This window comes from Zea mays, chromosome 6 (assembly GCF_902167145.1).
Source record: "Zea mays cultivar B73 chromosome 6, Zm-B73-REFERENCE-NAM-5.0, whole genome shotgun sequence".
NCBI lineage: Eukaryota > Viridiplantae > Streptophyta > Magnoliopsida > Poales > Poaceae > Zea > Zea mays.
The window spans coordinates 7,347,113-7,364,957 of record NC_050101.1 but is presented as its reverse complement, the minus strand read 5'-3'; the positions used below and the strand labels follow the sequence as shown (position 1 = coordinate 7,364,957).

Here is a 17,845-nt window from a genome sequence, read left to right as displayed (position 1 = left end):
ATCATAAGGTGGTCGCCCCGGCCTATGCCTAACCTATATCACTAGCTAGCTAGCTATTTCTTATATATAGAAGTCCAAACACTAGTGGCTTCTTCTAACCATTATATATTAGATTGCTTTATTTGTTATTTACTGCTATATATTCCGAGCCTAGCTAGCTATAGCGTGCCTCAGGTGCTAGCTGACGGTGGTCAAAGATAGTTGGCAAGAAAAAAAGGAAAGAAAGAGAGAGAGAGGAGAACCAAACAAAGATCTGCCCTCGAGAAGTCTCATTCCAAGTAGTATATACAGAGAGTTTACAGAAACTTATAACTATCCAATACTGCTAAAAATTACAGAAAAACTGTATACAAATCATGCATATCTATATACACATACATGTGTCCCATATAGAAAAAAAAAATTATCTGCATATCGGATGCAATCCCATCCCGTTGCAACCCCTCGCATTTCTGACTTACGGGTCCATAAACAGAAGTCACAAGAAGCCCCAAACATCCAAGTGGTAGGCGCTTCGATTTCTGTTCGTGTGGACCCGTAGGTCGAAAATGTGAGGGTATGCAATAGAATGAATTTACATCCGATATGTAGAGAGTTTTTTTTCCACGGACAAGCACAAGCTATATGCAGAGATAGAAAGGGACAACACAAGAGCTAGCTACTCTATATTGTATATAGGGATTGTCAATTAGCTAGCTAGTAACCGTCAAGGCATGCACAGAGAGAGAGAGAGAGAGGATCATGTATAGGCGCTGTGGTACCTAGATCTAGATGTTAAGGCAAACTTTGCCCCACCTTCTAAGCATGCAATGCATATGGCCCCTGATCTGAGCAGAGCAGCACCATGACAAGCTTGCAAGTTCTCTCTCTCTCTCCAGCCCTTTGCCTGTGCCCTTAACCTTTGTTCTTGTAGCCTCACACACACATGACACCTGCTGCACTAGCTACCATGCATATCTAGTACTAGTAGGAAGGAGGCCGGACTACTAATAAGCTAGTATACAACACCTCACCTCTTTCTTGCACATGACATTATGCATTTATCATCTCGTCAAGCAGCCTCCTTCTCCTTCTTCTTCTTCCACCTCCTCCTCATCCATCCCCTCTCGCTCCCACTCATCCCTTACTGCTGCTAGTGTGCTGCTGCTATAGCTCCTTCCCCATTCCCCTATAAAGCCCTCACTTATGTGACCACTCATGGGCTCCCTCTCATCTCGATCACCCCCCTCCAGTAGTAGTGCCTCTCCGAGAGACAGCAGCAACTGCATCAGCAGCTAGCTTCTCTTGTTGCTAGCTAGCTAGGTTTACATACAGCTGCACGACTTGGGAGCTCACTGCAGTGCAGTGCGTGGTCGCTGTACATACCAAGACAAAGCTGCGAGAGGGGGTCTCCGGGGGCGGCGCTGTCCGTGTCCGTGGGCGGCGAGCCGGCATGGACAACATCACGCACAACTCGAGCAGCAGCAGCTCATGGGATCTGGACATGAGCCTCGGCAGCCACCACCACCCGCTCCTCTTCGACAGCCATCACAACCCGGGCCCGCCGCCGCCGCCGCCATTACCCTTCCACCTCTCCTCCTCCTCCCACCACCCTCCGCCGCATCCTGCACACCCACACCACCACCATCCCGGCCTGGATCCTTCGCCGTCTTCCTCCCTCTTCCCACAACCGCACCACCACCACCGGCTCCACCACCTCGGCCTCGACATCGACCCCGCCTCCCATTCCCACCGGCACCACGAGTACGGCGAGCAGCAGGAGCCCGGCGGCGGCGCCGGCGGGCACGAGCACGGGCATCAGGAGGAGGCGAGGCAGCAGCAGCAGCACCACGAGGCGGGCGGCGGGCAGGAGGACCGCGGCGCCGAGGACGTGGAGGAGGAGCTCGGCGCCATGAAGGAGATGATGTACCGAATCGCCGCCATGCAGCCGGTGGACATCGACCCGGCCACCATCAAGAAGCCCCGGCGCCGCAACGTGCGCATCAGCGAGGACCCTCAGAGCGTGGCGGCGCGGCACCGGCGCGAGCGGATCAGCGAGCGCATCCGCATCCTGCAGCGCCTCGTCCCCGGCGGCACCAAGATGGACACCGCCTCCATGCTCGACGAGGCCATCCGCTACATCAAGTTCCTCAAGCGCCAGGTGCAGGAGCTGCAGCACCAACCGCCGCAGCCGCAGCACCAGCAGTACCCGGCGGCAGCCGGAGCCGGGCCCAGCACCTCGGTCGTGGGCTCGGCGGCGCCAGGGCGACCCGGCGGCGTGCCGCCGTTTTTGCCGCTGGGTCCAGGGCCGCTTATTGACTGGGCCGGGCTCGTCAGGCCCGTCGACATCCACGGGCCGACGTCGTCTTCGTCCTCGTCGTCCATGGGCGGCGCCCATGCCGCCCTAGGCTTCGGCTTCAGCAGCGCCGGCGGTGGCCAGAGCAGCCATGGAATGCACTGATGAGCGAGCGACCAAGGAGGGGGGATTAATTGAAGGTGCTTCCTTTGCTTAATTTGTAGCGGATCGGATTAACTAGGAACCATTAATCTATCCATGATAGATGGTGGTGGATCGATGGATGGATGGATGGAGATGACGAACTAGAGATCATATCAGAGGTAATTTTGATTTTATCAATCATAATATAATCATTCTAGCTACTAGCTATATACAGCTAGCTAGCCAGCACTTTGTCATCGAGGGTAGTAATCTATGTGTTATCGATCGATCAGTTCTCTCTCTGGTACGGTACGGTGTTAATCCTGTCAATTCAAAAGTAAACTAATCATTAAGTTTATTAGCTAGGGTTTGTGCCAATTTACCGTCCCTTCTTCTTCTTCGTCTCTTCATGAGATCATCAGGCCAGGTTTATTTCTTGTTGTACTGCATGCATGCTGTTCTTTTTTCTCCCCCACTCCCTGATTAATTATAATATACAGCATATGGCATATCCCTGAATGTTCATCATGCATGTATATAACATCTTTGGGAAGTTTCAACCAACAATATCCAAGGAAGGAATAATGGACAAACCCATGCATAATTTCAATTAAATCTTAGGGACGGCGACAGTATATATAGTACTAGATGCTACACAAATATAAAATTGCCCATGCATGCATGATGTATTGTTGTGTCCTTGTACTAGCTAGCATTGCTCTGGCAAGGAAATAAGCAATGCATTCCATCCATCCAAGCAGCATGCAGCCACAGCTAGGCCGTGCTTGTTGACTACCTGCTGCATGCTTCAGCTGCACCCATAGATACTCCAATGTTATAGATGGATGGATCAGAGACTCATGCATGCATGGATACATCTATTGGTTATTCTTGTTAGCACTTTGTCACACTACTGACTACCTTTGCATTATTGTTTCAGTTCACTCATTTCATTAACTAATTCAAGAGAGCAATTTTCCATAAGGCCATTCTCAGTGGGGTTTCATGAGAGTTTCATTCTTAATAAATAGCATGCCACATAAGTAAATAGGATGACATGTCTTGCAATTTAATGAAGAGAGATATCAGAGAGTTTTATGGGAGACCAGAAAGTTTTCATGAGGATGAAACTCTGTATACACTATTTCCTAGATAATTGTTTACATGGCAGGGCTTAAAAACAGTGTCATGAAAACCTCTATTGAGAATGGCCTAAAAATGCAATTCTAGGTCTGATCATCAAGGTCAAATAGTCTAAGTTCAACTAAGTTTATATAAAATATTAGCTGCATGCATAACTTTGAAAAGGTATATATACGATAAAAATATATTTTGCAAATAAAATAATGATACTTATTTAGAATAATAAATATTAATTATTTTATTTTCATATAAACTTGATTAAACTGAAAATCCTTTGACTTAGGGCATGTTTGGAAGTATAAGGTTTTTAAGAAACTAGTTTATGAAAACTGAGTTAGTTCCAAACATACAAGTTTATGTTCCGGTTTATAGAAACTAGATTTCCGGTTAAAAACTAAGAAGCTAGCAATCCCTAGCTAAAACTAATTTTATGAAAACCAGTTTTTTCCATAAAGTAGTTTTAGAAACTGGATTATTAAAAACTAGCTTGATTTAATAACTCGATTTTAGAATTGTTTTTTTAATGATGCGGGTATACATATTCATATATGTTTCTTTAAATATATAGTATACTAGCTTGAGCGTAGTAGATATGCATAGGAGCGGAGGGGGGAGGTGGAGGTTGAATTATTGGTGCAAGGTATTCAGTGCCATGATCAGTCATGAGTGGTGAGGTGCTGAATTCTATGCATCAAGAGAGAGAAGGAGAGAAAAAAAATATTGAAGATTTTGGTTGGAGAGAGTTCCCAGATAGGATCGGACCAAACCAACCATCGAAAAGCTGTGCGTGACGACCTCTATCTACAAACACCGATCGTCTGCCATAGGTACCTATGGCTATGGCATGCATGATGCCTACTGTATCACGCTTACCTCACCACCACCCTACCTCTCTAGCAAAGTCCGCAGCGTGCTGCTCTTAGGCTATCCGCACTCATGAAACCCTAAATTTCTACTCTAAGAGGAATATTTCATCCTGGTCAGCGAGATTCTCTACTCTATTCAACAATTCTCCGCGGTCACAATTACTCTATATATCTACCCTATACCCCACACTATTCTATCCCCTCCCAGCCCCCACCGCGCCAGCCACTGTGCCCGGGCCCACCTCCACCGCGCCTGCCTACCACTGTGTACGTTGTGCCATGCAAAGAAGATGAGAGAGACTATAGAGTTGGGCGGAAGAGTGCGCTAGATTTAGAGTTTTCCCAGCTACTGTTGCATTTAGCGTCGGACTGAAGTTTCCCCGCTGCAGCACATTTGTTGACTCTATACCTTTAGAGTTGTGTTTACCGTCCGTGGCTGCGGACAGCCTTAGGCCTCACCCTAAAGCTCGTTCAACCGGACATAGGCGAGCTTTAAAACTGGTTGTTTATACGGCAGCACTTGCAATTTATAGAGATAAAAACATCGTAGAATTAGTAGAAGCCGGTACAGATTAGAGCTTGTTCGGTACGGATTAGGTCGTATGATTTTTTAAAATATCAAAAAATGATAAAGATGTGTTAATTAATTGTGTTACAGTGTATAGGTGAGTTGTATAAGGAGAATTGTTGGTGATGAACTATATGTACGAGGAGAATCTTTAAGGGGAGGCATTAAAATATATTAGAAATTACAGATAAAGATAAATGTATAAGGGTAATTGTTGAAGAGAGCCTTAACTATCATGGTTAAACATATATTATGATTAATGAGTATAGGCTTAGTACCAGCTATGACATTGCATATTGTACACTTGTGGGGTGTTTGGTTTCACCCAACTATAGTTTGATCCATGTCATATTAAATATTTGAATGATAATTATAGGTATTAAATATAGTCTAATTATAAAACTAATTACACAGACGAATATTAAAATATGAGATGAATTTATTAAACCTATTTAAGTCTATATTTATGATTCATAATTAATATTTAAACATTCGATCAAACTAAACTTTAAGGCACCCTTTGGTACGGCTCTCATGTCACCAACTCTAGGTCTAGCTCGGGCTCATATGAAAAAAAAGCTAGTTCCTTATGTTTAGGAGGAGGCCCCTATTTAATTGAAAACACAGCTCCTCCTATTCTTACGGTAGAGAGAGTGGAGATGACTCAGACTCTCGGCTTCACTCAGTTTTTAAAGACAAATTTTTCCTATTTTTACGGAGAAAGCCAATCTCCAACGGAAGAACCCACCATTTGGTAGATTATGTGAAGGGGCTGTTGAGACAGCCAGGGAACCGAACATTCCTTCTTTAGTTAGTCGGTACGGTGTGTCCCACTTCCACTTGTAAACTAACGCGACGAAAAATCATGTAACTGAAGAATTAATATGACATAATTACAAATTCATACACAAACGAATTATAAAAAAAATACTCCCTCTAATTTTTTATTTATCATGTTTTAGTTTAAAAATAGAATAGTGGACAATAAATATTTAAGAACAGAGGTATTATATTTTTATAATGCATCACCGCCTACAATGCATGAATCGATAAAAAGATTTAGATGTGTATGCAACAAATATCTGGTCCTTGCACGTTTGTGTGCGCATTCTATGCTCGTGCGCTGCGTGGACACCAAATATGATCACAGTACAACATGATTCTATATATCTCAAATGGCAAAACCTAGATACCATAATGTGCCCAGCCATTCTCCCGTCATGCCATATTAGTGCAACTGAAATAAAGGAGGTGCAAAAGGTGAAATTAATATGGTTTACTCCATCTTAGTTACCCCATGAAGGACTATAGGGACTAAACCGGTTTATTAGTCCCTGTTTTAGTCTCACCATTTTGCAATTTAGAAACTAAATGAGACTAAAATAGAGGGACTAATATTTAGTTTCTGTAACCAAACATACCCTAAATTCATATGGTAATAAGCTATGTATGGTACAATATATTGCCACTCTTTAAGTGTTAACATAATGTGTACTAGATATGTGCCTGTGCATTACCACGAGAGTTAAAAATATGTATAAAACATAGATATGTAACGACAACTGTTACTATGCTATGCAAAATCCGTGTAGCAAAATATCACCTTAACACTAATATTATACTCTAAGTATAGACTGAATGCTTTGGTATCTATTCACAGTCGAAAGTCGAAGATTTAACTGGGAAAACTTGATTAATCATTCACTGCCCAGATGCAACTGAGAACACAACAAGAACCCAATTTGGAAGGACGAGAAAGAACCAAATGCACACGGTTCAGCTCATCCTTCCGAATTTAACATCCATCAAAGCTAGCATAGCATAACTATAAGCATTGATAAGTAGGTTAAAATAGCTCAAACAATCTGGGAGATAAATAATATACTCCTGTGAGTAGCTAACACGACATTTGGTATTAGTTTCATATCCTTACTTTTCACATATGAGCATTCATATCTGCTAGTTATAAGCAGCATGTTGTAAAAGTGTTGTGGAAATGATTGAGTAAATTTGACGGTAGTTGATAGTTAGTCACCATTTTCTATATATTCTGCACAAAGAGAAGTATACCTAAGAATCTGTGTATATCTATTAAAAAAACTTGACCAACATAGAAGGGTTTTTAATTAAGAACGCATCCAAAAATTTGCCTCGACAATGACTTGGACTTGAGGGGTCGAGTCTGGGCGTACATGCATACTGTCGACCAATTGAGCTACACTCAGCTTTTTCAAATTTTCATTTTAATTAAGAACACATGCAAAAATTTGTCTCGACAAGAACGCATGCAGCGTTAGCGGAGGGAGCCACGAGGTCTAGCTTCGGTGGCTTGCATGCAGCATGAGTGGATGAGGGGGGCACCCGTAGCTTGCATAGTTGCATGCACCGTGAGTGGGAGAGCAGGTGCATGCTCCGCGTGATAAGGTCAGCGGGGCATATCTAGGTCTACGTTACCTTCTTAATAGTTAGTAGAGATATGAATGTATATATCGCACCAAGAAATATATAAAAACAACACAAACCACCACCAAATAAAAAAGTGCATATATATAAGTGGGCAAACCAATTAATCATTACACATGATGTACTACTATGCTGACGTTAACAAAAAGAAGAAGATCGTCCACAAGCTTTATAGATCTAGCAACTATCCAAGAAAGAGAATGTTGAAATTCTGGCATTGGCTTAATGGATGATGTCCAATTTTAGTCAAATTAAATTTACCCTTGTTGAACATACACCATATGCCAATTAAAAAAACTGTTTGCACTGTAAGGTACTACTAAGGTACGTAGTACTCCCTCCGTTTCTTTTTATTTGTCGCTGGATAGTGTAAAATTGCACTATCCAGCGACAAATAAAAAGAAACGGAGGGAGTATATCCTGAGTTGTTCTAATGCGTTGCATGTGTCTTCAAGAATAGTAACAATATAAAAAATGAGCTTCCACACATAGATGCACATATATGCTCCTCATTGAAACTACACACGCACATGCACAGAGTGCATTACATGATCAGATTAATATAGATTTTGTAGGCCCTTGTATCAGCAAGTTGTTTAAGCCATGCCTGATTTATGAAAGAAACTTCTTCAAATGCGCATGCCATACACATGTACACGCATAGTGCACTCATGTGTTTTTGATTATTGGAAAAACATACATAGAAGCTAAGTTATGGGGCTCTATGCATGCATGAGATGGATGTTCACACAATAGCTAACGCCCCTTCAACGGATTTTTTTTTTGGTACAGCCAGATGCAAACTAGGATGTTTGCAGCCCCTCGCAATAAGAAGGATATATATGTCCCACCTGCAAGTCCACCAGATAATGTTTTAGTTATTGTTGCTGCTGCGGATGAAGTCTATCATTCTTTTTATGAGGGAATGTAAATATTCTGCTTTAAATCCGGGTTGCACCAAATTTATTTCCCCTTCAGACTATTATGTTTCATGACCATATACCGGTGACTGCCAACCACTATTCATCAAACCTATATATTATAGGCATGTGTTTCAACTAGTGGTACTTTGTCTTTACGCGTACTGCCCCCACACATGTTGCCATTATTGGCGCACCTTCCATAGACAATTGTGGCTAATGGAAAATTCCCTCAAACCATATACCCTTATGCATGTAACGATTGGATTTGCATTAAGATTCTTTGGCGCTGTAACAGAAATAATACACTAGATTATCATCACTCTTTCTGTGCAGAGATCATCTAAAGGGTGATGCGCAGAATAGTATATTCCCATGAGGGTAAAAGCCCTCGCCACTATGGCCTATATATCTGGCGCCACAACACACTAACTTGTCAAGACACTAGGGAATGTTTGGTTTATATGGACTAATTTTTAGGTTTCATTCGTACCCATACATGGACGTGACATGTCGTTGTTGCGTCTCTTCATTTATCTAACAAAGTGTTTGGATCCATTCATTTTGGGGAATTGGAATTTACTTAATAAAGTAACCTATTTAGCTTGGAATTTGATATTCCACCACTTACTTTTCAAAGTTCAGATATAAACATATCTCAAATTCATGGGGTAGTCGAAGGATCGGAAATGATTTTATATATCAGTAGACTATGTTTCTACTCTGTAACTTATATGACGCTCTTTGACTCACTCCTCTACAGTAAAAAATGTATCACATAAATATCTCCGACATCTTGTTAATAATAGTATACAAATATATTTTTGCATAAATCATATTAGCTTAATTGATATGTGCATGAAGTACTATTATTAGAATGGAATTCAATTCTAAGGATCCAAACGAGGCCTAAGATTATACTTGATGGATACTTATAACCCCAACATCACTGGAGCTCCATTTGTTTTCTTTCATTCATTAGGTTTTTCTTAGACACTCAAAACCGTACCAACCTTTTGTATCCTGAGACGCAAACAAGGTACATAAGATTGCTGAATTACTATGTGTAGCTCTCATTATGATGAAACAACAAGAAAGAAAATAAGATGACAAGCCTCACAATGTTTGACACTAGTACACAGAAGCTTTATAATGGAGGTTCTAGAGCTATTTACACTGACATTTTTCGGTACCGCTGGTGCAGGTGCTAGGGGCCAGTGGAAATCGACATTTTTATTGACATTTATTTTAGAACCGCTAGTGGAAATGCTATTTTCACTGGCGGTTTTCTTAAAAGAAGTTGTTGTGGTTTCGGGAACTGGGGGACAATAAGATTAGTGTTCGTCAATGGTGGTAGCGTGGACTCACTCTAAATGATGAGCTATGGGGAGCTCGAAGGTGCACTAGTACACAGAAGCTCTATAGTGGCGGTTCTAAACATATTTACACTGGCGTTTTTCAGTACCGCCAGTGCTAGGGGTCAGTGGAAATCAGCATTTCCACTGGCGGTTATTTTGGAACCGCCAGTGAAAAGTGCATTTTCACTGGCGGTTTTCTTAAGGAACCGCCAGTGAAAAGTGCATTTCCACTGGCGGCTGAATAAAGAAAACCGCCAGTGAAAATGCATTTCCACTGGCGGTTTTATAAAGCAAACCGCCAGTGGAAATGCACTTTTCACTGGCGGTTTTCTTTATTCAGCCGCCAGTGGAAGTTTTCCCGCCTTTTTTCAAAATTTCAAACAATACTGAATTATATATATATTTATTTACACACACACAAACATATATATATATAGATCTATATTGATATTGAAAGCAACATGAAATTAAATTCTATCATACATTTATATACATCAAAGTATTCTGTTTACAACCATATATCCTTCATGCATTCTATACATCATAAGTTTTCACCTAAGCTCTAATAACTATCTCGGCTAAGAGATAATCTACTAATTTCTGTTAGTATTCTAAACTCTGGCAAAGCTAATGTTCCGGAAGCATCGTGATATTTTCCTTCTGCGGGAATGACCTCTTTCAATATGAATGTGCAGAGGTCCTCGACTATGCCATACAATGCAGCTTCGGTCAAGTTCTCCGGGTTTCCTCGTTGAAATTGCTGTAAAGGAATTTTATAAACATCATCTATTTATACTCAATAATAACACATTTGCATCTTTAATGACATAAATACATACTTAACTATTACTAATAATACCTTGTCAGGGTTCGTGATGTATCGTCCGTTCACTCTCATGAACTCGCACGCATAGAATCCACATAGGACCGATCCTTGTGGTTGCTTGTGGCACTACATAACGGGAGATTGGTTATTTAGTTGCAACATTGTGTATGATATGTATTCATAAAATCACATACTTACCGGCCAGTGATGATGGATGTCTAGTGGCACGAGTTTTTTCGACAGGTCGTACTTTCCACCTCTCATCTTATAGAATCTATAAGCACTGTGATCTCAAATAGAATCACCATGTTATTCTCAAATTTTAATCGATAAAAGTATGCATGCATAGAAAAGGCTTACAGCTCTAAGATGCTGAGGAATGTTGCATATGTCGAAGGGTCGAAGTTCAAGGAGTCGAGCACCAGCACCTTTCCAACCTTAGGATAAATGAGGAAGCATATCCAGTGGTCCCTGTACGAATCAAATTTGTGATGCATGTGTATTGAAATTATTAATTTTATTTATGCAAAATCACACTTACTTAAAGTTGTACGGGGCCATTATGGCTTCCCTGTCTTGAAATTGAAGCATTGCATGTCCTATGTATGTGGCGTATCGAGCTTCAAAATCCTTCTTCATATCCTTTATACGCTTCTCAACTTCTTCGTCCGTCTTTCCCCGTATTTCATCGTTGTCTTTCCCGATTCTAAAAGTGTGGCTTTCCTCGGATATAAGTATTGGGTTGAGATACCCAACCCTTTTACTGGCACTAGCATTGGGCTTGGTACCGTAAAGAATCTCCTGCTGATCATGTTGCATTCTGCAAGTCACACGTGCATGTCAGATATTGAAATTTTATACAGCTCACTAATAATAACACACATATGTGGAAGTATGAGCGACACTTACAATGCAAACATCGTTACAAGTTGCACGTCGAGTCTCTGAAGGTTCATCATTAACCACATGTCCTCGAATGTAACAACGGCCTTTTGGTTCGAACCAATAAAAGCATGGTCTGGTATATGCACACTGATGGTGTCGATGCCAACCGATGATGCCCGCATGTACCAGTCATGCAACCTTTTAACACCAGCCGGGACCTTTCTTAGTTTGTCAAGAGGTAGCAGAGGTCTGCCCGGCACATATTTTTTAGGCACGTTTTTGTAATCTGCCTTAGTTGGCTTCTTTATCTTTGCGGCCGTTGCCTCAGCCTTTTTTGCAGACTCCTCGTGCTCGGCCAAATCAACAGTTTGTGACGTGAGGCTCCGTCCAATCCCTTTCAAAAACCGAACTGTGCCAGCAGTAGTAGCTTTACTCTTCTTTTTCTGATACGGGGACACCAATTTTGGTATAGGAAGTTTAGATTTCTTTGATGGCCGTGGATCGTTTGATGGCTGTGGAGAAGGTGGATCCCTTGATGGTGGCGTAGACAGTGGGTCACCAAGAGGATGGGGAGGAGAAGGTGGTGGAGCCCTGAATGGTGATGCTTGTGGCGGAGACGGTGGGTCAGAAAAAGGATGAGGAGCAGCATGTGAAGTTTGAGGAGGTGAGGATGGATGTACAATAGGAACAGCAATTTGAGAAGGCGGAGACGGTTGGGCCTGCGACGCCTGCGACGAATTCGACCAATCAAGCAATTCGACATCCCTTCGAGGCCAAAGGATAAAATTCTTGATAGCTTGTCCAAGTTTCTCGATACCTTCGGGCCCAGGGATGTCTAGCATGTCGTCCTCGGATCCTTGGACGACCGTCGTCACTTCTACTTTGCAATAATCATCTGGAATATCGTTTCCATGGAACTTGCGTCCTGGGATCGCAAGGCCTGTGGCTACTATCTTTGTACGTTTATTGTTAATACCATATCTTATAACCAGTGTGCACGCCACAGGCCTTGTGATGTCATCAACTGGATAACGGTCCTTATTTCCCGTTGAAGCAACAGAGCTTGGTAATGTCGTACAATCTGTGGAAGCCGGCGGTTGAGCTGCTGGAATTATTTGTATCTGTGGAGTGGTCATCTGTTGAACAGACATCGCACTCGCCAACTGTTGCATCAATTCTGGAGGAGGATTCGATAGCATTTGAGACATCATGGCTTTGAACTCTTTCTTGGCCTCCTCCTTAAAATAATCCGCGATCTCTTCCTTGTATCGATCACGTTTCTTGTACAGACCTTCCCACTGTGGTCCGAATCCTTCCTTCCATCCTTCCTTAGACGAGATTCCTCGTACACGACCAGGATGCTCAGGGTTACCGAGACCAGCCGTTAGGATGTCTCTTTCCCTTTGTGGCTTAAAAGTTCCTTCGCTCTGCTTAGCTGCCATTGTATATATGTTTTTTGCCGCTTCTTCGACAATGGGATCATCAAAAGATACACCGGTCTCGGTTTCCCTTGGTTTTCTAGCACGGAGCCAATTTGCCGCCCTTTCACCAAGTTGCTCGGACAGCGTCGGCAACCCTGCGGCCTTCTTCTCGGCGTCTTCTTGTGTCCATTTAGGAACCTGACGCTTGTAACCACCTGTGCCTAGGTGGTGGCGGTACTTGTTCTTCTTTGATAGTTCTGAATTTGCCTCACTTAGAGATATGAAATCAGGGCTGCTCCTCTGCTCTAGAAATACTGCCCACTGACCTGCTGAGATTTTATATTTTTTGGTCGGGTCCAGACCTTTCTTTGCAAACTTTGTGTTCATCTCAGACCTCCAGTTTCGGAAATTTATTGCAAGCTGCTTCATCGTGTATTCCTTCACGAGTTCTTCTGAACCCCGAGGCAGAACGAACCTCATTAATAGCTTATTCCATATTTGATTCTTGACATCATCTGACACATCTCTCCACTGTCGTATTGTTATGTCAAGATTATCTCTAACTAAAAACCCAAGTGCATTCCGGAACTTAGGTAGTGCCTCTTCTGGAGCTAGGGGCTGACCTTTCGGGCTCACGTCTGAGATTTTGTATGTTTTGTCGGGAAATTTGTTCAGCCCCCTGTCACCTCTTTTTCGATCGCTCTGCTTCCTTTTCCTTGATGTCTCGGTTGTTGTCTTGGTCTGTTCCGGTGCGTCTTGGGTCGGCTCCGGTACGTCTTCGTATCGTGCCACGGCTTCTTCGAGTATCGCACGAAATTCAGACACGACCTCCTATTCATGTAATAAAATGCACAAGAGATCATGCATGTGAAATCAGTAGGGTACACATACGAAGCTAAAGATGCGTACTTTTACCTCAGCTTCTCGTGGATCATAAGTAGGGTCACGTTGCAACTCACGGAGAGCGGCCCTATCTATGCTAGTGGTAGGAAAAGGGTCGCTAGGCGTTTCATATCCTTCACTGCTGGATTGTTCTTGAGCAACACTCTTGTCCATGTGCTCGGGCACTAATCCTTGGTCCTTGATCGGAGAACTCATTGAGCTATATATATACAAATACATAAGCAATAATTAAATACATATTAACACATATTAACGTAAGCAATAATTAAATTCATATTAACAAATAGTATAATTAAATACATCCTCGCGGGCACTAAACCCTTAACCCTAACCCTAACCCTAACCCAAAACCCTAACCCTAACCCTAACCCTAACCCTAACCCTAACCCTAACCCTAAACCCTTAACCCTAACCCTAACCCAAAACCCGAACCCTTAACCCAAAACCCGAACCCTTAACCCTAAACCCTAACCCTAACTATAACCCTTAACCCTAACCCTAAACCCTTAACCCTAACCCTAACCCAAAACCCGAACCCTTAACCCAAAACCCGAACCCTTAACCCTAAACCCTAACCCTAACCCTAACTATAACCCTTAACCCTAACCCAAAACCCGAACCCTTAACCCAAAACCCGAACCCTTAACCCTAACCCTAACCCTAACCCTAAACCCTAACCCTTAACCCTAACCCTAACTATAACCCTTAACCCTAACCTTAACCCTAACCATAACCCTAAACCCTAACCATATAGTATCGTATAGTCGTATAGTATCGTGTAGGACGGGGAGAGAGTCGCATAGGACGTATAAAGAGGGAGAGACGGAGAATCGTATGGATATTATCGAGTTACGTATAGAGAGGGAGAGAGGGAGAGTCGTATAGGACGAGGAGAGGGAGAGAGGGAGAGTCGCATAGGACGTATAGAGAGGGAGAGAGGGAGAGTCGTACGGAAATTATCGAGTTCAGATCGAATTCGGATCGGATCGGATACGTATATTATCGAGTTGTGACAGATAAAATTACAATGTATATATTCAACATACATTTGAACACATATGAACACACATATATATATTGAACACATACATTTGAACACATATGAACACACATATATATTGAACACATACATTTGAACACATATGAACACATATATATATTGAACACATACATTTGAACACATATATAACACACATATGAATAAAAATAAGTATTGTATGAGCCCTTCTTTTGTATGAGCCCTCTATCTCTCTCCCTCTCTCTCTATCTCTCTCCCTCTCTCTACATTTGAATACATTTGAACACATTTGAATACATTTGTATGAGCCCTCTATCTCTCTCCCTCTCTCTCTATCTCTCTCCCTCTCTCTACATTTGAATACATTTGAACACATTTGAATACATTTGTATGAGCCCTCTATCTCTCTCCTCTCCCTCTATCTCTCTCCCTCTCTCTATCTCTCTCCTCTCCCTCCTCTCTCTCTCACCCTCCTCTCCCTCCCTCTATCTCTCTCCCTCTCCTTCCTCTCTCTTCCTCCCTCTCGGCGGCGGGCGGCGCGTGCGCCCTCCTCTCTCCTCCCTCTCCCTCTCCCTCCTCTCTCTTCCCTCTCCCTCTCCTTCATCTCTCTTCCTCCCTCTCGGCGGCGGCGCGTGCCCTAGGGTTTACTAAAACGCGGCGGCGGCGGCGGCGGCCCGACGCGGTAGACGGCGGCGGTACAGATTAGGGGAAAGAGAAAGAAACCTGGAGACGGCGGTGCGGGGGCGGGAATGGCGGCGTGGGGACGGGCGCGGGGACGATCGCCGGCGAAACCCTCGGGGTCGAAATCCAGCAGCCTGACGGCGTCGTCTTGAAGTGAACTGGCGCCAGGGACTTGTAAATTTTTCGGCTCCCGCGCGCCACCCTTTATATAGGCGCCATTTCTACTGGCGGTTGACAACGAGAACCGCCAGTAGAAATGGCTTCCACAGACTGTAGAAGTATTTCTACTGGCGGTTGACAACGAGAACCGCCAGTAGAAACTATTTCTACTGGCGGTTGTCATAGAGAACCGCCAGTAGAAATGGCTTCTACAGTCTGTGGAAGCCATTTCTACTGGCGGTTCTCTATGACAACCGCCAGTAGAAATTGTTTTTTTATTATTATTTAACATAGTTTTTTATATATTGTTTTACTTCACTTTTTATATATTATATTAAGTATACTTTTATATATTGTTTAGTATACTTTTACCTCTCTCCATCCCCTCTCTCTCCCCTCTCCCTCTCCATCCTCTCTCTCCATCCCCTCTCTCTCCCCTCTCCCTCTCCATCCTCTCCTCTCTTTCCATCCTCTCTCTCCTCTCCACTCTCACTCTCCTCTCTCTCCATCCTCTCTCTCCATCCTCTCTCTCCATCCTCTCTCTCCTCTCCCTCTCCTCTCTCTCCTCTCTCTCTCCCTCTCCTCTCTCTCTATAAAGTCAATAGAAAGTCATGTAAAATTGTAAATGGTAGCCACGAAAATTGAATGAAGACAATTACATGCTTCGGTTTGTCGCTAACAATAATCAATTACATGACAAGTTCCTAACAATAATCAATTACATGACAAGTATATAATCTAGGAAGCTATTGTTCTGCCTTGTCCATCGTGGCGTACCCAGGGCAACGAATTGCGTGGGATGCTTCGCTCAACGTTCCTTATCTTGGTTGGATGGTCTATGAAAAGAGACATGTCGTTGAACTGGTTAAAATTCTCTAAATCAGATACACCATCAACTCCTATAGCTTGTTGTTTTCCAGGAAAAACTACATGCTTCGGTTTGTCGGTGCTTTTCTTCTCATTGTTAGAAATGATCTGTTCAGCATAGAAGACCTGTGCAGCACGATTAGCAAGGATCCATGGGTCATCTTTGTAACCTACCTTACTTAGATCAAGAACTCTGACCCCATAGTTGTCTACCGTGACATGTTTGTCTTCAACCCATTGACATCGGAAAACCGAGATCTGAAATGTACCATAGTCTAGTTCCCATATGTCCTCAATAAAGCCAAAATATGTAATAATCTCACTAGTTTCATCATCTATGGCCTCGCATCGAACACCATTGTTTTGTGACATGCTCTTTTTGTCCTTGGACTTGGTACAAAATGTGAATCCACTAATGTCATAGGTTTGCCATGTTGTGACCTGGCGTGATGGTCCAGATGCCAAGCCCTTGATGGTTTGTTCTTCTATTGTTTCTCCACGTGGAATGTCCTTCACCATTAGCCATGTGTTGAACCGCTGCTTATGTTGCTTCATTACCCAATCATCCGTATGCCCAGGATTTTGCTCGCGAAGCTCATTGATGTGTTGTTGGATAAATGGCTCCATTATCGTTAGCTGATGTAGGATGCTCTGATGTGCCTCAAGTACTATATCGTAATCCGGTGGGATGAAAGATTTCCGTCCCATCCTCCCGCTTCCATACAGTCTACCCTCGTGTCGTGACGGAGGCAGACCTATTGCAACCTGGTCTTTTAGGATACTATTGCAGAATGGACCTCCAGACTCAATGGCCTCTTCGGTACAGTACCCCTCTATCATGGATGCCTCAGGACGAGCACGGGTTGATACATAGCCATTCAGTATTGACATGAAACGCTCATACGTCCACATTTCATGCAAGTACATAGGACCCAATGCCTCTATTTGTGGCACCAAGTGCACCACAAGGTGCACCATAATATCAAAGAATGATGGAGGGAAACACATCTCAAACTGTGATATTGTCTCCACTGCGAATTCCTGAAGAGATGCCAACTCATCACGGCCAATTACCTTTTGTGAAATCCTGTTGAAAAAGTAGCACAACCGTGTGATTGCCATCTTTAAAAACAAAGGATTTATAGCCCTGATGGCAATAGGTAGGAATGTAGTCAGCATGACATGGCAATCATGTGAGTTGTAGTTGGTGATTGTCAGGTCTTTCATTGACACAATACTCCGTATGCTAGAGCAGAATTCGGATGGGACTTTCAAATTCTTAAGCCAAACACACATCGCATGTTTCTCATCTACATTGAGATTGTAGCTTGCTGCTGGGAGATGGTAC

General features: G+C 43.1%; 1 protein-coding gene across 1 annotated transcript; it reads left to right on the top strand.

Annotated features, from left to right (window-relative positions):
- The first annotated feature begins 1,002 nt into the window (after positions 1 to 1,002).
- On the top strand, positions 1,003 to 2,721 carry LOC100382671 (Transcription factor IND). Its single transcript, NM_001175395.1, has one exon. It carries the CDS (start codon positions 1,433 to 1,435, stop codon positions 2,438 to 2,440), a length of 1,008 nt encoding a protein of 335 aa, NP_001168866.1. The 5' UTR covers positions 1,003 to 1,432; the 3' UTR covers positions 2,441 to 2,721.
- The last annotated feature ends 15,124 nt before the right edge of the window (positions 2,722 to 17,845 follow it).

Coding starts and splice junctions, on each gene's coding strand:
- LOC100382671 (NM_001175395.1), top strand. CDS start 1,433: ATGGACAACATCACGCACAACTCGAGCAGCAGCAGCTCATGGGATCTG.